The following is a 26954-nucleotide window of genomic DNA, read 5'->3' as shown; positions in this document are numbered from 1 at the left end:
GTGACCATGGGGTTTGCACGCAGACTGTCACAGGTCTCACTCCCTCCAGGAAGATCAATGGGGTACAACTGTCCCAAAATGAGTTTCAGGAAGCAAATACATTGCAAAGGTGCTACCCAAAGCAGACAGCTGCAAAAGAAACGGCAAACTGCAGGGACATGGACCTGCTTCTTATTTTTGGAGGGGTGAGGAAGCACAAATCTGCTAAACTGCAACACCTCTGAACCAAAATTGACACCGTCAGTGCAGACAGCAAACAGGGCCAAGCTCTGCTATCATTTTCCGTCTCTGTTCCTGCCTGAAACACAGTCACAAATTCTCATTATAAGCAATGTTTTACTTTTGCTAATGGGGACATCTTGTTAGCTCCAAGGCACTGGGAGGAGGAATCTGAAATTTAGATTCATGCTATCGTACTAGAAAAACAAGCTAATGAACCAATTTAATCACAGGCAGAGGCAACGGCTGGCAAAGTTCATTGTGCAGTTCAGAGAATCTTTCCTTGCATCAGAAATGTTTACGCTTCATAAAGGACTTCCTTATGAAAGACTTTCACAGAGACTCTTCCTCACCCCAAATACATGAAATTGTTGGTGCTGTGTTTTTCTTTTTTAAATAGAAATTCAAGGTCGTTTCTCTAGGGAAGAGATGTACTGTAGAAAAAAAAAAAATGAAAATTGGTTTGAGACACTACTGAAAGCAACATCTGTTTTTTGTGAGCACCCGAGCAGTATTTCCCTCTCTACAGACAGCAGCACTCCATCCACAACACCAATTGCCTCCTCGAGACTGTCTTAAATCTCTGCTGAGCTCCAGTAGTAGCAAACTGATGAAAAGTGGCAAACAAAATAAATACCTCATCTCAGGCCTTGTTAAAAGGGAATGTATACAACTCTGGGTTGGTAACCAAACCATCTTTTCTTCAGATTAAATACTCATTCAAGTCTTCTCTGCAATTCTGTTATTTAAATGTAGTTTAAGATGACATGCACTGTGTATCTGAAGAGCAGGAGTAAAGCTATTTATCTGCTGCCTTCTTACATTAGTAATCTTTGTCATGGGGACACAGAAATGCACAAGCCAGAGAAGCAAAGTTGTGCATACCTGGAGGGAGAAAAAAACATGTATTACGTGAGATTTTTTTCTCTCATCCTAAAACAGGAACCACTAGATTTACCATACCATGACACCTTCATGCTTTGTTTTACTGAAGCATTAAGCAGCACGCTGCTGAAAGGAAGTGCTTATGACAGAGACTGTTTAAAGGAAGTTAAAAGATAGATAAAACGCAAACCAAACTGTTACATTTCCCTAACTCCAGCTGCACCTTCATGCACGGTGACAATGCTCTAGAGCAGAGCCGCTAGCACTAGTTTGCATCTTAACAAGAACAGTTGTGAACTAGGAGCGGTCTGGAGCCACTTATTTTGCTTTTCCTCGTCTTAATACGGTAACTTGTCTTGGACATGGTTACAAGGTGTAAGACTTGTAAGAGATAAGAAAAGGAGCAACAGCAGAGCTGAGTCTCAGGCTTCTCAGCTGTTGCACAACGATGCACGCTGCTAGCAGAAAAAAAGAAAGGTATCCAAATGAAGAGAGGCCGCTGGTCTTGCATTATGACTTCTTCAGGGCTAGGTTTCCAGCTCACTGGGCTTTGAAGACTGCATGATGGTTTTTCTTCCTTGAAAGATGACTGGTCTGCGAAGCCAGGTGCTAGCTCAGATGTGCTTGGTGAAGAGAGTGTAACAGGAGAGGCAGCCAGAGAAAAAGTTGTTCTCAATAGGGCAACTATCCTATGCCATCCTCTGACACAATGAGCTGGCCTTGTGGCAGAGCACTCTGCAGCCTCTCGAGTAACTAAAGGAAGCATGTGGAGGGGTTTGCTCTCTTCCACAACTACAGCAAAGAACAAGCTTGTCCAAGCTGAATATTTAGGGTTGAAAGAATTTAAAATAAGCAGACATTGGACATTTCTCTGATTCTGTAGGTGAGGTTGCCATGCAACCAGCCCAAAGAAGAGCATGGGCTCTGGAAATTAATCAGACCCAGCAACACTCAATATTCTTTTGCTGCCTGTAACTCGCACACAAAGGGAGCAATGAATAATACAGTTGCAAACCACAAAAGCATGTGTGAAAGGAGGAAGACTTGACACACGGGGCTATCTGGCAGTTTACAAGACCTGAGGGTAAAAGGCGCCAAGAGATAGCTACAAACAGATATATTTTATCCTGACACATGAAGAAACACTGTTCATTTGAGATCACACAGGCTGAAACCTTTTACTTGAATAATCTGTCTTCATGCTTCAGCTGTGAAGCAGAGTACCCAAAAGCAGAACTTGGTTAGATGCTAAAGCATTGATTCTCATTTTGGCTGACAGCATCCTAAAGTTTGATGATTTGAGTCCAGGCAGGTAGATTTCATTGCCACTCAGCATGGCTGTTTTCAGCCTGCAGCCTGCTTTTAGGTACTTACATGAAAAGCTGTGCTGAGTAACAATACGGTAGTTACTTTTCACATGACATATTCTTGTTTTCTTTCTGTTTTGCAAACAATGGCATGACTTACTATTACACTATTAAAAAATACCCCAAGCAACATTCAAAGTCATAATCAGGACTTACTAAAAATACTCCTAACTGACCTCAAAGACTCTTCTCAATCCCTTACCTGTACACGAGGCAAACAATGAGACTTTAAAAAGTATATAGCATTTGCTGTCATCATTTTCTGCATTTCCAGATAAGGATTTGGAAATAAATTTCAGCTAAAATAAATATTTAATTCTCAGGTATTAATGTTAATCCCAAAATCAGGTACTGAAACTTAAGGCTATATAATGCATTTTTTGGTTGTGGTTGCTTTTAAGATATATATATGTGTGTGTGTGTATGTGTGTGTGTGTGTGTGTGCGCGCGCGCTTTAGAGCACAGTTCATATGACCTACTCCTCCATCGACATTAGGAAAGGTGCAGGTGATTAATGCAGCTATCAGCATGCAAAGTTAGGGTGGGACTTTTCTCCCTGCTCTGTCACTATCCAGATGTTCAGGGTTCCAATTTGTTGAGCACTTGGAACCACGGCTGGAATAATTTGAGAAGAAAAAAAATTAGCTTCCATCTGCCTCAAACCAAGCGCACAACACTCATACTTTTATAGTGATCATCCCTTTGTAACCTAGAGGAAGAGTTATTTGCCGACCTCTGAAGGACAGTCTGAAGAAATGATTAGCTTGGATCAGTTCAGGTGCTATAGGGCTGACCACATGACAAAACACTAAAGAAATCATTTTTGGAAGAAAAAGTGGTAAGAATCTCCTGCATTTTTTTAGTGAGCAAAACACCCTCCTTTTCCCCTAATTTTTGAAATATCCCAGTTATTCTGGCTGAGTGTTCAGATACATTTCTGACAAAAGCACCTACAGCAGGCACTACACAGAGGGAGCCTTAATAACAAGTACTGCTTCACTACAACTGTTTAGTGATATTGTACAATATTAAGTATCTATCTTAAAAGAAAACTCAATTGCCTTCAGTAGAAGGCAATTCAGACAGAATTGCAGCTGAAGCCAAAGGTATGTTCTTTAAAACAGATTACTTGTCTGGAAGAAGATATTTACTAAATAATTACATCACTGGCACAGACATACTTGCACCCCTAATCCTATCATTCTCTTACCGTTGACAGCAGAGAACATTGAAAAGGAACTGGGAAAGAGAATGATAAAACTAGGTAATGGGTTTTGACGTTTCTTGTTTTTACTTTTTTTGCCAGGACCACTTCTAGGAAGATGAAGCTATTATTTGCTTCATCTCTGTAATGTTTCAGGTGCAGTTTCCACAGAATAAACAATTCAATACCAAGGACATACATAATCTGTTGTTCACTTACCCTGCTGTCTCTGTAGACATCAAAAACAACTGAAAAAGAGAAATACATATGTTAATCTTTAAAGATATACAATTCCACAGAAGATGTCTAAAATTAAACAGATACTTGTGTACACGGCACAATCTGCAAAGTCAATACATCCACAGAACTGTGTGCCAGAATTAGGTTCATTTCCAAGAGGAAGTTGAAAAATTTCAAGAACTACTGTTAATGCACTGACAGCGCGTCTGCCAGGCTTTTCCATTTAATTCTGGTTTGTTCTGCTGATTTTTCCCCCAACGGAGAACATTTGATAAACTCTTAGCACCAAGAGAGGCTTATCTTCTGCATTACTGCTGTTTGTTTTGCAGCAGTACTGAGAAATTTCAAGGGAAGACCAAGACTCCATTGTGCCAGACGTGGCACAAACATGTAATAAGAGAAAGTTCCTGCTTCAGAGAGATTAGGAATTCAGCAGATAAGACAAACAGGTTGTAGGAAGGCAGAAGTCAGTGGGCACGCTGAAGATGAGGTGGCCCTGAAATGGCTATATTTAAAATAAAACAGAGCAGATACTGCAGATAGATACTGCACACCTACTGATTATCAACAGCTCTTTCAAAGAGACTCTGCTGCTCAGTGATTTAAGTCGAGCTGTCTTGCGTTGTTACATTGTTGTCCGTCCCATTGCTTAATTAAGCAGAAGTCTTTGTGGATGTATCTACCTATTAGCTTCTGTACTGTATGGTTAAACAAATCTTTGTCTTTCCATTCAGCTACAGAAAACAGAGAAGCATTCAGGCATGACCACTTGCAGAAATTGTACCAGTAGCAGGGAAAAAAAAAAAAAGCCAAATTTAGAAAAAACTCAGACAAAGCTATACTGTCACTTCCTTCGCTAATAAGGGAGGGAATAGTTCAGCTAACTAAGAGATTTCCCAATCCATGAGATATAAACTAAACTCAGGATATGACTGCAGAGCACTTGAGCCTCAGCAGCTCCTCAGGAAGCTGCTTGTCAATAGCAGACACGTTGATTGATCACATCCACACACGTAAAGCTACTCCGTAGCTTAACCTACTGTTTTGTGTGAAGTTGGCTGCGCTAAGGGCAAACCACAAGTCCGAGCTAAAGCCAATCACGTAACTGTTTTTTGGCCATATGGCCTAGAAATCCACACAGCTTTTTGCACAAGCTCGGTTATGTCAACTTAAAGTGATGCTGTAGGATTAATTGCTGTGATTTTCTCACTAAGACAAGCCCTCGGTGGCTAAGTCACCGATGCAAAGAAAAGCACAGCAACCCTAGATTTCTTCCCCAGCTGTTCAGCTGAACTTGTTGCTTTGCCACACACTCTCATTAGCCATATTTCACTAATGGAAAAACTCTCATTTCAGCTTTATGGCTGAACGATGGCTGTCAGCTTGGGGCGAGCCTATGGCAGCAGTGAACGTTAATCACCGAGGCTGACCACATTTAGTGGGATTTACATCCCCATTAAGACTGACTGCACGTTGGTGACTCATTCGGGACTTTCACAAACAGTAAACAGAGAGGAAAACTTGAACTGTGTCCCTGTTCTTTAAGGAACACTTCAGAACAGGCATGTTGTGTGCCAGTGAGACGGTACCTGCAGCTGCTCAAAACTGAGGGTAAGCTAAGGCTTGACCCTACAGCAAGCATCAATACCTCTGTAGGATTGGTTTTAGTGGGCTCTTATGAGAGGATTTTAAAGGGTTCTATCACCATTTAGAAGTATTTAAAAAGCACTCGCCCATCTGTTATCTTACTGCTCTGACTCCGCAGTGCTTCAGCTGCTCTGACTCAACTCTTCCATCTGGAGATGCTACCAGACCAACTGGAAAAAGCAGAGCAAACAGCTCTGAAAGCCTCAACGAAGCAAGAAGTCAGGGAAAGAGCTGTAATACCTTTCCTTTTAAAAGCAAACAAACAAGTAAACCCAGATTTTCATTGTTAACAACACATATGCTACCAGACAGTGGATCAAGGAAGACACCAGGGGATGAATGAAGGTATGGGGGATAAAAAGAGGGCAGAAAATGTGTTCTGCATGGCATTTCTCTGCAGAAGGACAGGTCACTCATTTAGTGCCCAAGACTAAAAGGTTAACAAACCTCCATCCCAGTAGGTGACCCTGAAACCTCTTTTCCCCAGAAGGTAATTCAGATGGCACAGTTTTACTTTGCACAGGACAACACTTCAGATCTTTCAGTTCACTAGGCAGCCATTTCAGAGCCTAAATCTAGGCGTCGATTTCTAAAAATAGTGCCCTGAATTCTTATCTATCAGTTGATTACATACGAGCTGAAATTATGTTGGAACACAGAGGAAAATTAAAACAGTAATCAGAACGTCAGATCTGTGTGATTGATTTTACTTCAAAATGTTAGGGCTAAAGATCTGTTAAATTAGTATACTAATTGTACGTATTATGTCCAAACTGAAATAAAGGAACTGCGCAGAGACAAATTTTTAAGAGTGTTTTAAGAATGTCAGTAAAACAAACTGGCATGAGAAGGTATCCTTTCTAAAAAAGTCCAAACAGATCTATTTCACTGTCCTGGTTACTCGGCAAAATAGTTTACCATGCTCAAAACTTACAGGTCGGGTGGTCAAAGCTTTATGAAAGACAATACAACTGACAGACAATTCTTATGTTTATGCATTTTATTAAACCGAGGCTTGGTTCATGCCAGACCAATTTAAATTCTTTCATCATATTTTTCACCAGTCCTGATCACACATCATGACAAAAACATTATCTTATTCTCACTAAACCATGTCAGGAAACTATTTCCAATAAAATTTGTAAAGGACTCTACATAAGAACTGAAACAATTTACTTTGGCTGCTCAGGTGTAGTAGAATCTCATCAAATACAATTCAAAAGTTTGAGCAGATAAAGTTCTGTACATCAATATTCTAGAAGTTTGTTTGATTTCTTGAAAAGAAACTTCAAATCCTTTCCTTGGAAAATACAACAATAATAAAGCAGCAAACATCTTTAAAACATTTTTTCTTACTTTTCCTTCTTATTTAATGTCTTGTTAAGTATTTCTTACCCATTACTCAGACTTTGATTTTTTCTTATTTAAAAACAAGTATAAGGGGGAAATACCTTCAAAAACAAACAAAAAAGCCAACAAGCAAAAAGACAAATGAACAAAAAACACATTATGTCCTCTGACAGGGATCTTTCACTCCTTTTTTGTGTTTTTCTGAAAAGCTTGAACCTTTTCCTTCAGGGTTTTTTGTTCTCAGTTCTATGGTCAGGCAAGAACAACTCCACTCTGAATGTACGCTGTAGCCACTAGAGATATAATACTCTCCCAAGTCAAAAAGAACCAAGCCCTGTGAGATCAATAGCTATAATGAGAGAGATGCACATCCACAGACTTAAAATATTGGGGATATCATTTCTTATTGACGTGTACCACTTTTTCCTTTGTTCTCCAGCAGTGAACTGAAGTTTAGCACACTGCGACTTGGTGCACCGTGGAGGAAACAAGCCTGGCTCAGCAGGGGGACAGGACAACAGGTCTCATTTCTATAGAGGTAGTCCTGCAAGCCCTTGCAATTACAAACCTCCCAGTATCCTGCAAAGTAACTTCAAAAAGGTAGACTCTTCATTTTTAAGTCTTTGTAACCACGAATGCAGTGTCTTCTTAAAAACCTTTATAAATGCCCTTCTTCCCTGCCAATGTCCCCATAATTGAAGTGTTAAGATACTTACAGTCTTCATCCAAGAATTTATACTGTATATGTTTCTTGAAAAACTCCTGTATTGATCGACAGATCTCCTCACACTGCGTAGAGATATGATCATAGTATTGCGTGTAGTCCCTCTGTGATATACCTGTCAAAAATTTTAGTAGATTATGAAGAGCTTTAGATGTGAAAACAAACTAACAAACAGAAAAAACCCACCCCACAAACAGTCAAAACACAATTGTCCCAAGTTTTAACCATTAACAGTGACTTGCTGTTTGGCTTTATTCTCCAGTACTCGAAACACTGTCATTGTGACCTTTCTCCTTGAACAGTTCTGCCCTACATTTTGTGAGTCTCATTTTATATGTACACGCTTTGACTATTTTAAGAGAATTTCAGGAGGAATCTTTGCCCGAGTTTAAGTTTCCAGTAGTTGTCCTGTCTTTTCAGTTTTATTCACCCTAGTTACTCTGGTCAAAAACCTTTTCTGTTCAGCGCATCAATTGTAGAAAACACAGTTTGGAACCATAAAATGAAAGGAGGAGAGGCCAGGTTTGCACATTAGCAAAGATGATAGAACTGAGTGTACCATAAAGATTCTCATTTAAACTATTTATTAAGCGTGGAATAGAGCGTACCTGTTTGAAAAGACACAAGAGGTGAAGCCTTAAATCCTAGAATCAACAGACTGGCATACAGCTTAATATCTTTGCCCTCCCTCACTGAGGGCTTTCTTGCATCTGACATTAGGTAAACTATTCCAATTACATCACAAGTGTTTCATTTCAGACAGTCAGACATATGTTTGTCTACAACACAATAGTTCAAGTTGACATCAACAGGATTATACACTTGCATCTTAAATGACATAAGTTCTTGTACAGGATATGTCAACATAAGCCACTGCAATATCCTGCTGGACAAACGTCAGATCAAGACCTACACCATCACTGGAGAATGAGTAATGTATGCTATTCATGGAGGAAAAAAAGCCAGAAGTCCCCACGGAAGATGTATCAACGACAGCAGTTCACTATTTTAACCATACACAAAGCACAGAGATCAAGTTGTACTGTAGGACAACGCTGATTTCCTTCTGAGATCTGCCCTTTAAAGAAGTTTGTATACAGCAAAGTTTATGAAGTCAGTGGAACTTTGAATTATTAATATCACTGCAAAGCTTAACTCAGGCCTAAAAACAAACAAAAATCAAAAAAAAACAAGAGATGGTGGCATCTCAGGGGATGCAGATGTCTAACTGGAAAAGCATTCACTACACTCTGCAAGTATCACTCCTTTGCTTGACTGACAGGCTCATTAATTTTAAGAGCATGGGAACATATTGTGAAAAAAACTTGGAAGGGTGCTCAGAAATGCAGCTGGAGTGCTAGCTGAAAAACCCATACTGGTAGATTCCCAAGGTTTCAAAACCTACTAATGAAATGTGCAGAGCTTTTAATTAGCCAGAGTACAAATGCGTTGGGGTATTTGAAAGTAAATATCACTCACTCTCTCTCTTGATTACGGATACATACACTCTATGATAAATCTAAAGTCAATTGTTTTAGAGGTTATTACAGCAACGTGTACCTCTGCCAGTTGTGTTCCAGCAGCAATAAACAGGACAAGATTCAGCTTTTTCCTACTTCTGAAAAGTTACATCAATACATTTAAGCAATAGTGGATTAATGGATAGTCTTCACTATTAGCGAGACAAAATCTGTTACAGAGAACTGCCACAAACCCTGCAATTGGCATGAATGGAGAGAGAACAGGAAGATGAGTGTGGAAGCACAGCCATATAAAAGGGTTTTGAGAACTGTAAGTGCTGACAGCACCTAGATTAGCAGATCCCAAAACTGAAAATGAACCTGAAACTTCCTGTGAAGCTTCACAGAACAACCAGACCAAGCGACAAAGGACAAGAAGTAAATTCCTAATGGTGGGACAGGATGGAGACAAATGGCTGACAGCTCCTAACAGGTTCAAAACGGCACAGCCAGTACCAGCACGCAGTCACTGTGCTGAGAAGGTGCCCGGAGAAAGAATGAGGATTAAATACCTTACACCTCTTCACCTCTGTATCATCACATGGAATCCTGGACAGACCACGTACATGCATGTATCTTGGTGCTTGTGAATACGTAGGTATGAGACAAAAAGTGCAGAAATTTGTTCTTATTTTAAAGCAAAAGTCACCTTCCTTCCTATGAAGGATATTCCTTGGTTAGAGTTCAGGCAGAGTAGTTAGGGACAGGTGTGCATCAGTCCTGTGCTATTCAAATTTCCATTCATCTTTAAAGATTCCGTGGTAGACCACACCAAAAGGGAATTCAAATTGCAGAATGGTACTAAGGCTGAAATTAAACCCCTCAGTTTAAGCAGCTGTACGTGCAACTAGGTGTCTAAGCTCCAGTTATAGTCAGGAGAGGATAGTCAATACGTCTAGAGGAGCACAATTCAGCTAAATTCACCCGAAAGCTGCCTAACACACATGCTCTCATGCAATCTGCCTGTCCTCCAGTGTTCACAGGGCTTCTGATGCATCCTCCAGCTCTTTGCATGCTGTGGACACCCTAGTTGTTCAGTGCCATTTGAAACATTCTATATCTAGTTTGTTTTATTGTTGGTTTGTTGTTTTTTTTCCAGAGTAATAGATCAATAGATTTTTTGCCTAAGCTATGCTCCATATAATGCAAATTCAGACACCTGTGGACACATTCTGACCTCCACAACTTTCAGCATATAATATCCAAATTTGGTCACATTTTATCAGCAAAATACCCAACTGCCTCTGTATTCGTTCTGCAAGTTGGGTACAATTCAATAACCTCCTGGATATAAAGGAATCCCTTACTAAACAGCCTTCGGGTGAAGATTCTGAATTAGCAATTAGAATCAAGAATATTCCCGCTGTAATTTTGGACAGACTGTCATCAGGCCTTCAAATACCGTGAAGAGAGAAAATTGGCATGACACATTTTAAATTAGAGAAAGAAGAGAAACATTAATTCCCTGAAATGAGAGCAATAAGGAAGAAACGTCTTCAGATTTAGCACCAATCCAAGTAATCGGAGAAACTCGTTATGAACTTCATCTAATAATTTCATCACTAAGACAATTCTCACCAATAAGCTTGTTTTCCTTGACAAAGCATCTGAATTCTGCACCAGGGATTAGTTCGCACCATTTGCGAAGAACGAGCTACAAAGGGAAACAAATGACAGAGTATTGTTTCAGAACGGTCATTTTTTGTCAACACGCACAGCTTGTAGATCTTCCAACAGTTTGGCTGTAAGACAACCTCTGACGTTAATTCAGATACAAGAAAACAAAACAATCTTAGCTCACAGTTCATATAGTTATCTTAGGAAATACTTCAAAGCAATTTGACTTAATACTAATTTATACATAATGAGAATGTACAAAAAGAAATTGTCCTAATAGACTAATTTACCACTTAGAGCCCTCTTTTATGAAGCCCAACATATCTCAACACTGGTGGCCAGAAAAAAAAAAAAAAAAAAAATCTATGTCTCTTCCTTCCACATTTGGAGCACTCGGTGTCAGTATACATTCTTAGAGTTCCATGTTTCAAGACCCTTGAATACATCTCCTGTGTTCATAAGCCCTCTGCCCCCAGCACTGACTCCCTAAGACGGTCACCACAACTTATCAAAAAGTATCTTTTCATAGCTTTCTATGGCTACCCGAAGGAAGGAGGCAGACACTTTTTTCTAACTCATCTACCATTAAATTTTACCTCAGCCCAGATTTATATTATGTTAATTATTTATGCGTATTCTTCTCAAATTTTCTCTCTCTTTTGGCTGCGAGGCCAAGCAACACTACCAAGCCCTTGGCAGTAGGATGAGAAGTTGAAGTTGTAAGAAGAAAGGTTCAGACTGGTCACAGGAAGAAACCTTTTCACCGTGAGGACAGCCCAGCATTGGAAAAGCCCCCTCACAGAGGTGGCACAGCTTCCATCCACTGATGTTTTCAAGACCAGATTTGAGAAAACACCAAGCAACCCAAATTGATCTCAGTTTACCCAGCTTTGAGCATGAGAATGGATTGGAGAACTACAGAGGTCTCTTCTCACCTTAATTATCCTGTGCTTTTCCTCTTTGTCCAGTATTTAAATGAGAAATTATTTATGAAACAACTTCCAAGTTACATTAATGATACAGCACGGAAGACAAAAAGTCCTGCTGTACAGCACAACAAATCTGTCATGGAATTGGCAGAAGTGGCTCTCTAGTAAAAAGAGCTGATGAACAGAATTAAATTTAACCAACTCAACCTCTATTCTGGTACACACCCAAGCGCAATTCTGCAATGCCTTTGGAGGTACAAACTGGTTCAGATAAGGACGTGAGATAGAAATAGTAACCAAACTATTATTGCCAATAGGACAGAATGCCTGGTAATTAAAGCATCTCTCTGGCACTTCATCAAGTTTCTGCTTTTCCTAAGCTGAAGCATTCAGATGGATCCATTCTTTGGAGGGCTCAGTTACTGCTCACGGGTCCTGGAAACTCCCAACACCTATCAACTGCAGTAGAAAAACCTCGGTAATCAAAGGTGACACTCCTAAATACAATGTAAACATGAAACTGCTGCAAGTTTCAGAGGCCTGTCTTTAAAGCACATTAAGATAGTGCTTCAAAACACGAGGTGCATTCGCTTTTCTAAAGCCCTTTAAGACTATGGGATGATGACGAATGTTATTTTTACATTAAAATTAGAGGTATGAGTAGACGCCATCATAAAACCGACAGCACCACAAGAAGAGTTTAAAGCATTATTAATATCTAAGTCACTAACTTACCATTTTAATGCAGGAACAAGCAGATATATAACAAGATCTGATAGACCACCTCAGTTCTTAGCAAACAGCTACAAGCCCCAGCCTCTACAGCCAGCTTCTCTCTCAGCCATGATGTCCACAAGAAGCACATTACAAAGAATATATGACTTTCAGCTACTGAGCTTGTCTTTCCTGGCAAAACCTGACAGACCCTACAGGGAACTGCAAGGAAGCTTCAAAAGTCTCCACTGAGCTCATCTCTGACCTGTAGCTAAATGAACTCCTTGTGACCTGTACTTCTTCACCAGACTTCCCCCACACTGCCCAAGCAACACAATTAAAACAAACAACAAAAAGTATTGTGGGCACACGCCCAAGTACAAGTGGCAGCCTGCCCGTGCGTAATTCACTTAAATTACCTAGAAGTCATACAAAGAGTCTTACCTCATAGTCTAAGGAAGGGTCAGGGGAATCATCAGTACAGTGAATAAATCTGGAAAATAAGTCACAGGCATCAAAATCTGATTTTACATACAAGATTTTAGCGATAGAGAGGAAAATTAACCCCAAAACGTTAATCACAAAAGATACAGATAAATTACCTCTAAGATGTATAACGCAGGTAATTTCCGTATGGCAGTAACAAACCTCCTTTCCACAATTACCATGAAAAAAAAAAAAAAAAAAAAAAAAACATCTTTTTTGATCTAGCGTAATTTGGAAGTGCTTAATGGACAGGGACTTGGCTAGTGTAAGTGCTTATTCACTGTTAAGTCCTTTGTTTGATTCGACAGCGCTGCTCCTTTTCTCTTTATTGTTATGTTGCCATCATCGTATTCTCCAAGAACCAGATAAACATTAAAAGTACAAAGGAAAACATGCTGCAATGAAACTTGATTAGGTTGTTGAAGTTTAACTTCCTAAACCAGACAACTGAGAGGCATCACTCTATCTTACAGCAGCTCAGGATTATTTTCATTTCTGTGAAAAAGGGATGCAAAACAGTGCCACTCAACACTTCTGATTCCACAGCATGGTATTCTTCTAAATTAAGAGCCTTAAGAAATGCTCTTAGAAATCTCCTGAGAGTGGGAATAAACAAAACTATTTCCATAACTGCAAGCAGATGCCAAGGTTTTGTTCCCTGCGAGTAGCTCACTCTCTGTGCCACCATTCAGCAACTACCAAGAATGGAGGCAGCTATATCCAAGACAACTTCTATGTACGTTTTTGTTGCTATACAGCAAATCTTGCAATAAATCCCGTAACTGTCCAAGGGAATTATCGGAAGAACATGCATTTTCCTTCCAGGCAGACTCCCTGACCTTATTGGCAAACGACTTTGATGCGCAGAAGAACTGTGTAAAGGGTCAGTGCTGAGCACTAAGGATAAACGCAGCCATTTAAGACATCTCCTTTTGGCACTCAGCTCAGTTAAGCAATCCAGAAGTCTCACATCTCTTCACATCTCTCCTACAAGCGCTGCATCGCAAGACATGGCTGCCCAACGTCTCTGCTCTTCATAAGCAAAGCATTGCATTTCTTAGGACACAGCTGCCCGGCCTTCAGTTTGAAGCAAAGAGCTATCATCACAGTTTTCTCAGCATGCTGCCAGAAGAAATAAGTTTTTAGATTAGGCTTTAATATCCACCACACAGAGAAGAGAAGGGCGATAGCAGGCATGCTTTCCAGAAGTACCGTAATCAAACCGATCGTATAAATCTGTAAGCCTATGTAAACAGATAACTTCCTTCAGCTACAGTTTATATCCCAGCAATTTAAGATCTGTCAAGGCAATAGAAACACTCCTAAGTGCCTGCAGTTTTGCTAGACTCAAAATTCCTCCATTACGATCGTATCTGCTTACCGTGCTCAAGAAAATATTCCCCACACACCAACATAATCATAAACTAGAGGTAAAAAGGCAGCTGAAGTCCAACACATGGTTCTGCAGCCCCTGCATTATCTTTTCAGGGTCTTCCATGTTTGAAATGGCGCTATCTATGATCTGCTCCATTCCTGTAGGATGCAGACTTTGCCATTTAGCAAAAAAAAAAATCAAAGTTATCTCTTGTTCAACCCTCAAATATTTTAGGTGGGGGCTAAGTGGGGAAAGATATTCTCTCTTTCCTTGCCATTTTATATCTTTTACCAACTTATTCTAGCATTAACTGCTTGGACATGGCTGAATTCATCCGTTACTTACAGCATTCTGAACATCAGAGACAGAAAGCTAGCCAGGGTTTCTTTAACTTGCATCCTATTCAGGTTTTCAGGTAGCTGAAAGAGCATTCAGAGGGACTCAAGGACCACAAAACAGAAAGATCTCCCAGCTCCCTTTTCAAAAGCCTTTGAAAATTAGAATTTTAAACACTAGGAGGGTGAAGGAATTAAGCTTCATTGCTTGTGCTGTGGTCAACAGCTTGCCTACAGATTTGTACTTAGATGGCAACAAGAAAAGGATCAAGGTCTCTTACTTGTAGCAGATGTTAATCTCTAAATGCCTACGCGTGACAACAGGACACACCACGTGAAGCTGTTATGCAGTTCAGCTTGCACCACAGAGACAAGTGATTTGAGGTTTGTGAGATCTCTGGTACCTATCCTGCTATAAAAACCATCAACTCATTCGCCAATAGCTGAGATTATTATTCACAGAATGAGCTATTACAGGTATAATGAGACTTGTAAAAGTCATTTTGTACCAGACAGTTCCCCTGCTACTGTCTCATAGCTTATTTTCAAACCTTAATAAAATAAAATAAAATAAGTCCAGTTTCTAACAGCAAGAAATACTCAACTTTAAGGACCACAAGCAAATACGAATTCAGGCACCACTTGAAAGAGGATTTTGAACTATACGCACTGTAAATTCCTAGGAAAAATGGGAGTGTATGTAAAAAGTATCAAAGGCCTTATTTTCCACATGAGATAATGTGGAACTGTTTACCTTGAAATAGGCCATATTAAAGTCTAAACCAACAGCTACCATTCTTACAGAAAGTATCCTGATCGCCAAGTCACATCTTTATGAGCCAACACTGCCTCCTACGTTCTGTTAGGAGAACACAGTCTCAGAAAGAACTTTGTAACTTCCTATTAAAAAACAAAAAGGATAGTTTAACTGAATGAAGTTTAGATGCAGGCAGAAACAGAGTAAATATGAAGCCTCGACTATTTTTCAGTCTCCTCTCAGAGAATGAAAATTGGAAAGAAAACAGAACAGACTGAGAATAAGAGGCAGAAGAAACACACCCAACCTGCACCTCCTGGATCGGGTTCCTCCAAGGAGATTTTGTCATATCTGACTCTTTGAGTCAGGCATTTCATCGCTCAAAAGCGAGCTTTCATGCCATGAGCGTTTGGGTAAAGCAGAGAACTTTGTGGTTCTACATCTTAAAGAGTTAAGTCTGATTTCAAAAATAAAGTCTGAGTGCTATCTTAAAGGAAAAAAAAAACGTACTGCTTAATTTCAAAGCCTTGTTTCAGTGTCCTTATGAGCTAAACCTTACTTCACAACAGACTTTCTCAACGGCTCTGAGAAACAGGCACTCAGATGTAGGGCTTAAAAAGCCCTCCTATAAAATCCTGTATAGGAAAAGTGCATCCCCCCTCACGTTCCTTTGTGTCTTGCACATTAATGCATTTGGAAGCTTGGCTCGCTGGGAGCTGTTTCACCTGCTCCTTTAACCTAGTAGTCATTCCCTAACTACTAAAGGCCTTGCAGGTGATCCCTTCCCTCTATTTCACTTACAAAGTAGCATCCTGGGCCCAGGCAGGGTTCAGTGGCTACCCCTGGACTCTTCACCTCTCTAACAACCTTTCCAAAAAGGTTTTAGGAGTGAACATTTCTAAGCAACAGGTCCACGGGACAAGCTGGTCCAATAAAATACTGAAAACTTGTTTACAACAGTTTGAATGTGCTCAGCAGAAAACAGCACCTTCTGGCACCTAACTGCCCCTCCATGCCAGGGCAAAGGGCAGTCCCTGCAGGGAACATCTTTTGCATCAGGTTGCTTTTGGACAAGGTTGAATTTACAGGATTTCTTATTTCATCTCTACAGTAATGATTGATAAACAGCCAGAAAAATAGGAATGCTGTAGGCTTCAACATCCCAATAGTGACACCTGCAGATTTAAAATGCTCAGCACTGCAGAATAGAAACGATCTCCAAAATTCAACAAAAATTTCCAAAGTTTACATCATGCTTTTTAGCAACAACAAGCTTATCTTATAATTGAAAGGGCATTATCATATCACTAGAACTATTACTACTATTTTTAGCTGTCTGAAGGTGAGTATTCAAATCTTAACAAAACATAGCCAAACACTCTAATAACGAACAAGAAAGCTACTTACTAACACAATACACTCAACAGGATTTCAAAGGAATTTTTGTTCAAAAGAGGAGTGTTAATCGTTTAACAGAAATCCCAATTAGAAAGGGGGTTCTTTTATCACATATCCACATTAAGTTTTTGAAATCCTAGATTAAGAAATGAAAAGTTAAGGGTCACACCACCACCAAGTATTCTGCAAACTCAGCTAAGTTAAATGCAATGCTTACTTGAAGCAGAAACCACATCAGCTACAGTAACAAGCACATTGCTCTGAAGTCTTTGCTAATTTATTCCTGTTCCAAGAGGAAAGTTAATTCATTATTCTGAGCTTGAAACCTAACAAGTGTCAACATCATGAGAAAATCCAAACACTTAAACAGTTAAAGCTTATCTCGTCACATATCTGCAGTTCAGGCCATATTTTCTGATGGTTTGTATTGAAGTATTGCGTAGCTGAAATTTTCTCAGAACTTGAGCCAGTTGAGAATTACAGCAAGGGCAGTTCTCTGACCTGACCAACGTATAGATCAGTATCAGATAAGCAGACAGGAAACAGAAGAGGAAGAAAGAAGCATAAGAAGTGCTTTAAGTCCCACATCACTGGCAGAGTTGCATTAAGAAACGGATCTTCAAATTGCCAGTGTGAAGCTTTCATATTACAGCTTAGGAAATGGATTTTTAAATTAATACCATTGAACAAGAGAAAAAAAATAAATAAATATATATATGTGTGTGTGTGTGTATACACATTTCAGCTGTTACTTATGCAGGACAAGAAACTTTTAGACCACACTGAATATTAATGAAAGAAGCAGAAATACATTGCTTTTATCCCTTCTCCTCCCTCTGACTAGCTCTGAGTTGGGTGCGTTTCCAATTTTCATTTGTTCAGTACTTCAGGTTCTTATGCCAACTGCATTTCCAGTTTCTGCTTGCTAAGGACGAGGGAGCTGGCAGCTGATTAATAGAATAACTAAGACCACCTCTGTGATTCAGCAGTAATCATTTCTGTGTTCGGATGGGGACATTTTGTATGAATAACTTAGCAATTTAGAAATACCACGCACACACTTGTCCATAATATGTGCTATCTTCAGGTACAACACACTCATAAAATATAAGGTATGCAGAAACTGAAGTGTTTTTACACTTTATGTTCACCTTGTCACATACACAACTTGCATGCAGTATTCATGAATTTGAGTGGATGTGCAAGGCAGCATTGCCCATATTAACTCTACCGTAACAAAACATCAAAGGCTGTTCTGGAGAGAAAAACAAAACAAAAAACACACTGATTTTGTACCAACATTACTTTAGACTTGATGGGAACGGAAATAAATACAATACTTCTCAAATGAAACTTCCCTTTAACTGTTAGGCTAGGTGATAATCCCACGCTCATGACACAAGGTTGGTTTATTTGCTACTCACATGTTGAGCTGCATTATCCAACTGCATCCATCTTAACCCTCAGGAAAGGAGCACAAATGGACTGAACTAGTGCAACTTCTAACCTCCTGCCTTTCTGCTGGAGGTTACTTCTCCCCCAGCAAATCACTGGAGAGAACATACCTGCTACAGGCTGCTCAGCCACTACCGCTCTTCATCTGGTGTGAATTTAAGGTGAAATTACTGATGGTTCAAGTTATCACCCATGCTGTGAAATTTCACAACAGAGGAACACATTCACTGCCTCCCCTCTAAGTCAGTGCTGTCTGCAGCGGGCAAGCTGAATAAGCTGAGGCATTAAACTTTGCCTGATATGAGATAAAACTCAGGAGAAACACACCAATTTAGATCTCAGTCATCAAACCGACTCATTCTACCATACAAACAGCATAATCTAAGAGCACAAGACCACACACACATTCATCCCCAGCTGCCACACCTTTTAATCAAACAGTGCTTGATAAATATTTGATTGTGTCCCAAACTCATTAGAATATGGCTATCCAAACAGGAATTCTCCATGGAGCTTGGGGTAGTTTTTTCTCAACTTCTTTATGCATGGGGACAGTAGAATACAAAGAAAAAGTATTCATATTCACAAAGGGCTTGATATAAAGCGTACAGATATTTTCAGACCCACACAACTTAGTCCTAAAAGCAGCTACAACAAAGGTCACATTAAATGTAAGTGTTCAACCCTTGTAGCCAACTGTCCTCAGGACACCTGGCTAAGTGGCCTGGCCCCCCATTAGCAGAAATCATGAAGAAGAGCTCCTTAGTAAGGCATCGAAGTTTCCTGAGAATCAATACAAACTGAACTCTGAATTGCAGACTGCAGACTTCTCATCTCCCGCAGCCCATTCATTCTCTACGGTCCCAGAACTTCAAATTCTCAGTCCTTAAAACTGTTTCCCTTCTCCAATATGCTTTTCAAACCATCATTACACTCCACCATCTCCTCCTTAATTTCTCACTCTCCTCCCCTTTACCTCATCATATTGTACATTAGATATACTGTAAAATCTATCATCAGAACGGGACTGACAACACTGTTAGCACTACATAAATGCAGAGATAAGGATGAAGATACTGTTACCTACTCATTTTTTTAAATGCACCAACAAACTGGGAACAAAAGTGCTATTAGAGTTGCAGGAATAAAAAGGAAGGCAGTTGCATGGCATTAATATAATTGGTTTCACGTTTTAGACAACACAATTCTTACTGGTTCATAAGCTACTTAAGACAGGACTGTTATGTTTGGTACGCCTCTACAAAGCATCTAGAACAAGGCCCCTGCCTTGGAGTCAGTCTCCTACATATTGTAGTAACATAAATAAGCATTGAATAACTACTGGAAAACAATCTCTCATGTTGAGGCATGGATTGCCCTCTCTCTTTGAAATTGTGTTGTTTTTCTTTCTTTTAAATGAAAAATAATAGTAGTCATAAGAAGAACATTAAATTTCAACAATTGTGTTTTCTTCCAGAAAGCCAGTATTTTAGAAATTAGTTACACAAATCAGATCCAGTTACCACAGGAGGAAACTGTTCCTATACAATTGAATATTCCCTTTACGTATGCAGATATAATAAATACCAAGCACATTGCATTTATAAAACTTTTACTATTATCCTTAGTCACAGTTCCCGGAGTGCAGGAACTTCAGGAGCTTCAAGATCTTGGATTCTCAAGGAGCTCTATCAATACTTCAGAAGTCTCAGGTTCCTTCTAGGCAGCCACAAACTTTAATGTGTCCAAAATTGGAAGGGACATGGAAAAGTCATGCTGTATTACCATGAAAACTGGCAGTCACAAGCTAACTATCAAGAAGTGCAAAGAAAGGTGGGATGGAAAAGAAAAAAAAAAAAAAAAGTAACATTAAAATACCATTTGCCTTGGAAATCAACTCAATAAAAATGGACTTAGTCTATAGTGTCATTTCACACGCAGCACTTCAATATGACATCTCTGTGTTTTGTTTTTCACTATGTATAAAAAAAAGAGATAATTAAGAATAAAATAAAGCTTGCTTCTCTATTGTTGATTGTAACTAGGTAAACAATTCTGCTTTACTAGAAAAATTCACTTACAGTTAAGTAACACTGAATATAATTTGCCTCACAATCCTCTGCACTAAGTTGAGCCTGGAATTTATTTCTGTGTGGTGCAAAGACAAAGATGAAGGAGAAAAGAGATGGGGTAAGTTTCAAAGAACTAACTTCCTACTGCTCTTGAAATCCGTTTGATTCACAAATTTTAGACATAAATAAGAATCTTTGTATCAGGTATTTGATGTTCTTCTGCAGTAAAGAGTGAGATCTTTCACAGGAACTGAAAAGTTACTCTCTGTGTTTTGTTCTTTTTTGACGGGGTAAGAATAAGATTCTCTGTTAGAAGTCTACTTACGGCTGAGTGAGGTCACGAGTAATGAAGTCTGAACTTTTGAAGAGGAGGAAGATGTCGCTAAGAGCTTTACATTTCAGTGAGCTATTCATTGCTATCCAGTAGGCATCCTAAAGAGGAAGAAATACATCCAAAAATTATCTTTTCTAGCAGGATCTAGTAAAGATAAAGCTACAAGATACAAGCTACAGATCTATCAGATCAAAATATTATGCAACATTGGATATACATGCAGAAAATGATTTTTGGATTTTGAGGCAAGCTTCATCTGCTGTTACAAGGATGTAGAATAGCTGTTCCTTTTCTTATGAATAGTATGCTGCAAAAATCCATTTAAAAACTAAGGTTTTGCTTCCAGGTATTTTCCTGGAATGCTTGAACACTAATTTTCCTTGTGACCATGATACAAAGTCATTTAAGGGTATCCATCCTTAAGATAGAGTCTTAACTCTATTTTAGACTCTATTTTTTTTCTCTTAATCCAAGGCAAAGTTTTCAACAAATACCCTAAATGAGGACAGTCTGACCACCAGACAGTTATCTATAACAATGACGTAGGGGGGTTGTATAACAGAGACAGAGCTGTTTTGCTTCAGGCTGACCAAGCAGCGTACCATTTAGCTCTAATCCACCAGAACAACTTGCTATATCAAACCTCACTGTCATCTATCACTCCTTTCTTTATCAGAACCCCTGGTCTCCTCTACTTTCCAATGCATTAAGATAAACCAAAAATAAAAGTAAAAATCTGTGTGATAGCATCTGTAAAAAAATTTTAGGAGTCAGCATTCTTACCCTTGGAGCACTCCAGTTAAGCTTAGGAAAAACACTACCGCCCAAGGAACTTATTGCTTCTTCAACTTTAGCTGTAAACTCAGGAAACTCTGGTGCCTTAACAAAGAACAAGAAAAAAACAAAACAATGTCATTACATGTAATAATAAATAAAGTGCATCCATCGTAAAAATTAAGATTAGCTTTTAAAATTCTTAAAAATTAGAAATGCATATCATAGAAAGAATAAACTTGTCCAAAAAAAATAGTAAACTTGTCCACTACAGACGTAATGCATTGGTAGAAACAAATCTCTTAAGAATCAATTATGACATTCTTTCCAAAGTATTTATTTCCAATGTATTTATGTATTATATATTAGTATTTTTATTTACAAAGTATTTCTAGTAATACTTTAAATACGGACTTAAAGTGGCTCTTTAATAATATATGCTAACTTGCATCCTTGCATCAAAACACACTGGAAAGCCACACATTGCACCAGAAAACTTTGACTTGTAAAGGATATTGTAAATATTGTGAAGGGGGAAAAAAACTCATCAAGAAGCTATAAATTCCACTCCTAATGTGGCACAAAGGTCAGCACCGACTGCTGACCTTTAAAAAACCTATGTAACTATTTCAGACATATGTCAAGGATTTACGGATTTATAGCGACCAGTATGTAAGAGCACCATTTCCACCTGTATTTATAAATGCAACCCATCTAGGCGAAAGCTAACCAATCTCTGAAACTAAGCCCTCACAGCCACACAAGTGGTCAAAAAAAAGTTTATTTTGTCATCTCCTTTTGGCAGCCCCTCACAAAACAGACTTAAAAAAAAAAAAGTGCAGTGTCCTAGACTGAACTTCAAACTTTCTGAATCCTTCCTTACTTTTTCAGGTGTAGTTTCCCATGGAGACCAGGTAATGTACCAAAAAGGCTCTTATTTTATTTTTAGAGCTTCAGTCAATTCTAGAAATCATTGCTGCAAGAAGAGAAACTCTTCGTGCAGAGCATTCTGATCCCATCCCTTCTTTTGACAGGAGTGACACTACATATATAATACCAGTGCATACAAAACCTCCCTAGGGAAATGTTACCTTCATGTCATTTGATTAATACAAGTGAAGAAACATTACACAAGAAGATAGCTCTAAGGCAGCATAAATAAGCTGAATTCCAACTTTTACTGAATTATGAACATTTAACTTTGCAATCATCAATATTAACACATTTGTTTAAACACAATTTTCTATAATCCTATACTTTTCCAAATTTGTGAACACCTTAAATTTAAAAAAGTCTGTTTCAAGATCCTATTTGTAGAATGGAGATGATACTTTCTACAACAAATATGTTAACAGAGTGTTCTGAAACAGAAACTTTCACAGAAGTAGGATTCTCATTCCAGAGAAATATTTTATGTTTAAAAAATAAATTAATGACAAAGTAAAATTTCTGTTGTCCCTTGACTCTCCCTTCACATCTGGATCAAAATAATCTTGTGAACTATGGATTTCCTTCCTTGAGACATGTCTCTTGACATATAATATTATTTTTCTGGGCTATTCTGTGGTTCTAGCTCTAATTTCTCTTCAGAATATAGAAGGGGCAAGTGAAACAAATTCTACCTGATGACTCAGGCAGGTCATCAAATTGAAATAATCAGTCACAGCCCACCTTACTGCTCCCTGAACAAAGAAACCAGTGGAGAAACCAATTATAACCCAGGATTAATTGTTAGCAAGACAGGCTGGGGGTGAACACAGAGCTGCATTCTCCAGCCTCTCTGCTATTCTTTACACATTATGTTCCCCAGAGTGTCCCTGTCCAGCTTACACATAGCTACTTGATCTGTTCCTACGTTCTGCAGTAACTCCAGGTGCAGCTCCCCACCCTTCTGCTTTCTATACAGGCTGTTTCTTCTTCTTCATCACTGCCAGAGTGGTAACAAGCAACACTTAAAAGCACCAGACTGTTCTCATTCTTTCCCTACCCTCAGAGCAGCCCCTTGTTTTCAGGTAGAGAAAATGTATTTGCCAAGGCACCTTTAGGGCTATCACCGTCCAAACTTATGAGGAGGTACAGAGCACATTGTGAAATCCCACTTCTGGACTCTTTGTATGACCAAATGTGGCCTTATTTTTGTTGTAAAGAGCCACAGGCTCAAACCATGTTCAAAATCAAACATTTTAAAAGTGCCAGGTTAGATGAAAGATGAGGTCCAGCCAGTCTCTGAACAAAAGCCGCCCTGGAAGCCAAAACATCCCTCTTCTCCCTCTACCATTTCATCGCTGGGCATCACCTTATATGTACGGAATATCCCTGAGGACAATCTGGGTCAGCTGTCCTGGCTTTGTCCCCTCCCTTACTCTTGCCCACGCCTGGCCCTGCTGCTGGAGAAAAGGGGCACAGTAACGTCTTGACACTATGTAAGGACTGCTCAGCAATAGCCAAAATGTTCACATTATGAGTACTGTTTTAGCCACAAATCCAAAACACAGCACCCAAGGGAGAGCTATGCAGAAAGGAAACTCCATCACAGCCAGTCCCAGTAAAACTGGAGTTGTAAAGCTGCACTGCACACACAGTTCACAATCCTTACCTAGGTAACCTGGAATCACCTGTACCTTTCCAGTGGCTATCATATCTTGATTAAGGATTTTTTTACTCTGTTGTACACTATGATAAAACCCAGTTCAAAAATCTGGGATTTCTTCTTTAGCAAGATAGAACAACGTGACATTTGCAAAAAAAATAAGATGAATACCGAAATCCTTGCTCTGAATTACAATCTAAGGCAGATATTTGAACTGAATCTATTAAACCGTACAAAGTTGGCAATGTATTAGTCTTAAAATCTATGCTTTAAGTTCTACCATACGTACAACTCAAAGAAGGTGATATGGCACCCAATCCAACGTGAGCAATTCAACACCACATTGAACACTGAGGAGCTAACAGGACTGAAGCAGTAGTATCAGTGGCAGACAAGAGGTGCAAGTATATTAACTCTGACAATGGCAGGGCAATAGCAAGTTTTCAAAAAATTTAAAAAAAAAAAAAAAAGAAGGGAGCCTGAATCGTACGCATCATGGTCTCGATTCTAAACCGGGCATAGCACAAGGAGAGTATAAAGACAGGAAAAAGGGGAAAAAACAGTGATGGAAAGAAAGGTACCTAGGAGGAAATAATGGCAAAGGTGTAAGAGAAGAGCTGTGAAAACTGAGCTGCAGGGGCTTCATTTCTTCTGCATCCAGCCTGATTAAGTAATTGGGAGATATTCAAAGCGGTGAAAATGAAAGACAGCTATATTTAGAGCCATCCTTCAGTTCATTTCCTATAGTCTAACAAGTGTGTGATTGTTGGGGATGAAGAAAAGAAGCATTTTATTTTTAGTTAAATAAAATTAAGCCAGCAAAACAACATTTTTAAGGTTACAGGTATCTATACTGCCATCTGTCTAGAACAGTTTGAAAATGCTAACTACAATGGATATCTCTAACTGGTGAGAAGTTCCTGTCACAAGGTTTCAGGAAGAATACTGCTGACATAAACCCACATGTTGGGACCTTACCTTAAGCGTCGTGGTATTCTCATCATCTGACCACTGTTAAACATAAGAACAAATCAAAGGTCACTGCTTTCCTGTGACATCCATTATGATTTTATTTATAATTATTATGAATTTATCTATAATACTGGAAACTATAGAGCTTCCTACAACATGTCATCATTGCCCTGATTTTTCTCCAGCATGATACCATTACCCTCTAATTATTATGGTTATAAATTAACACAGAAAAAAATGCATATATCCAGCCAAAGTACTATTGTAAAGTACGGATACAAGACAACAGCTGTATATTTTAACTGTGATTTCTATTGCAGACTTGTACATTTCAGAACTCAATGGAGTCTTCCCAATCTAAACCTTGTTTGCACCTCCCTTACTTCCATCCTTAGACCCACAATCCACTAATGTTACTTATATTTCTCATCTTTTTTGCACCTTCTGTCACCTTGCATTTATAACATTTTTCAGTTTTTTATTTCTGGAATACCCCTCAGAGGCCTTACAGACTTTCATTGTTTCTTGAAGTAACTTCTCCTAATTTTTCGGGACATAAAACCATCTTAATTTCATTTCCAACATCCTTCAGCATTCCTTGGTCATTATTAGAAAAGTAATTATCATGAAATTAAAAAACAGCTGTGTGAAAAAGCAAACATTTTAAGCCTTCCTTGGCATCATGTTTGTGTTGTCAATCATGATGTTTGTCAATTTTTTTCAAGGCAAACAGTGTGTGATTATTATTTTGGTAAAGTACTATCCTCACCTATAACGCATGCAGAAATATTCATGTTTTTCTCCAGACACTCGACATTAACTTGTGTTTTACACTGACCTGTATTTCCTCTGCATCGTCACTCCCTTCTTGAGCATGAATTGGCGGATCTTCTCTAAACCAAAAAAGTAATAGGAAAAAAAATTGAGCACCAGAGTTTGACTTGATCATATATATTACACTTCCACAGCATCTATCAGCTGTTGATCTCAAAATGTTTTCATAAGAAGATTAAGCCTCAAACCCCTGGCAGAGAAAATCAGAGCACACCAACATAGAATAACTGAAGACAAAACTCCCTGGCATTAGACTTGAGCCCTACCCAAAACACTTTGATTCTTTCCAATTAGCGGATCACGTCCTGCTCTGAAAAGACCATAATTTAAGCTTTTCAACACCTTATTAATCATTCTTTTAATTTGTGCTACTGGGTGAGTATTGTAAAGTTAGAAACTTTAAAAAAAAAGAAAGATCAACTTAGATTATGCTTTGCCTCCACACTCTTTTTCCACGTAAAACTTGTTTGAAATGCTGACTTGTGTATTTCAGGTTCTGAAAATAAAACTTCCTCACACTCCACACACAGAAAAAGAGGATCCTACTGAAAGTGATTACATGGCCATTGACGTTTTCTTGGGAAGCTCCTTTTTCTCCATGGATGAGATCTGCTCTTGCAAACATTAGCATACGTGGAGGAAAATACTTGGCTGCAAATATTCCCTTTACGTTTTACATTACTTTTCAAGTTATTTGGCCAATGTAACTGAGCGTGAAGATCTTTTAAGGTAGAAGACCCAGCTCTTGAAAAAGTCAAGTCAGCATAGCAAACAGGGTAAGCTCAAACGTACATCCTTACAACTAGGTACTGATAGCAAAAAGTCAATTCTTCAACAAGCTACATTTCTGCAGTTCCTTAATGCACCTCCACAGGGATCAAATTGTCGATTCAATTTTTGAGATATAGAGCTCAGATGGCAGCTCATTGAAGTTTAAAATTGATGTTGGCCTTGACTGTAGGAAGATCACATTGACTTCTAGCTAAGAAAGTTCAACTTAATAGAAAAACTGGGTTTTAAATTGGACTTTTAAATTAGAACTACCTTAATATAATTTAATTCAATTATAAAGCTGTCCATTTTTCCACTGAAGACAGCAGAAATTGTTCATATGGAATAGCTGTGAACTCACGTCCTCAGTTTTAATTTTTCTGAA

At 38.9% G+C, this 26954-nt stretch overlaps 1 protein-coding gene across 1 annotated transcript in view; it reads right to left on the bottom strand.

Annotated features, from left to right (window-relative positions):
* Positions 1-26954, bottom strand: part of CDC123 (cell division cycle 123) — a 35327-nt gene that overhangs the window by 6011 nt on the left and 2362 nt on the right. The window contains exons 3-10 of the mRNA XM_032191158.1: positions 25803-25857; positions 24971-25003; positions 21412-21507; positions 20620-20726; positions 12861-12909; positions 10735-10810; positions 7629-7751; positions 3895-3923 (exon numbers count right to left, since the gene is read on the bottom strand). Of these exons, the coding sequence (XP_032047049.1) occupies positions 3895-3923; positions 7629-7751; positions 10735-10810; positions 12861-12909; positions 20620-20726; positions 21412-21507; positions 24971-25003; positions 25803-25857 (568 nt within the window). The remainder of the gene's footprint in view (positions 1-3894; positions 3924-7628; positions 7752-10734; positions 10811-12860; positions 12910-20619; positions 20727-21411; positions 21508-24970; positions 25004-25802; positions 25858-26954) is intronic.

This window comes from Aythya fuligula, chromosome 1, assembly GCF_009819795.1.
Source record: "Aythya fuligula isolate bAytFul2 chromosome 1, bAytFul2.pri, whole genome shotgun sequence".
Lineage (NCBI taxonomy): Eukaryota > Metazoa > Chordata > Aves > Anseriformes > Anatidae > Aythya > Aythya fuligula.
This window is presented reverse-complemented; position numbering and strand designations above follow the sequence as displayed.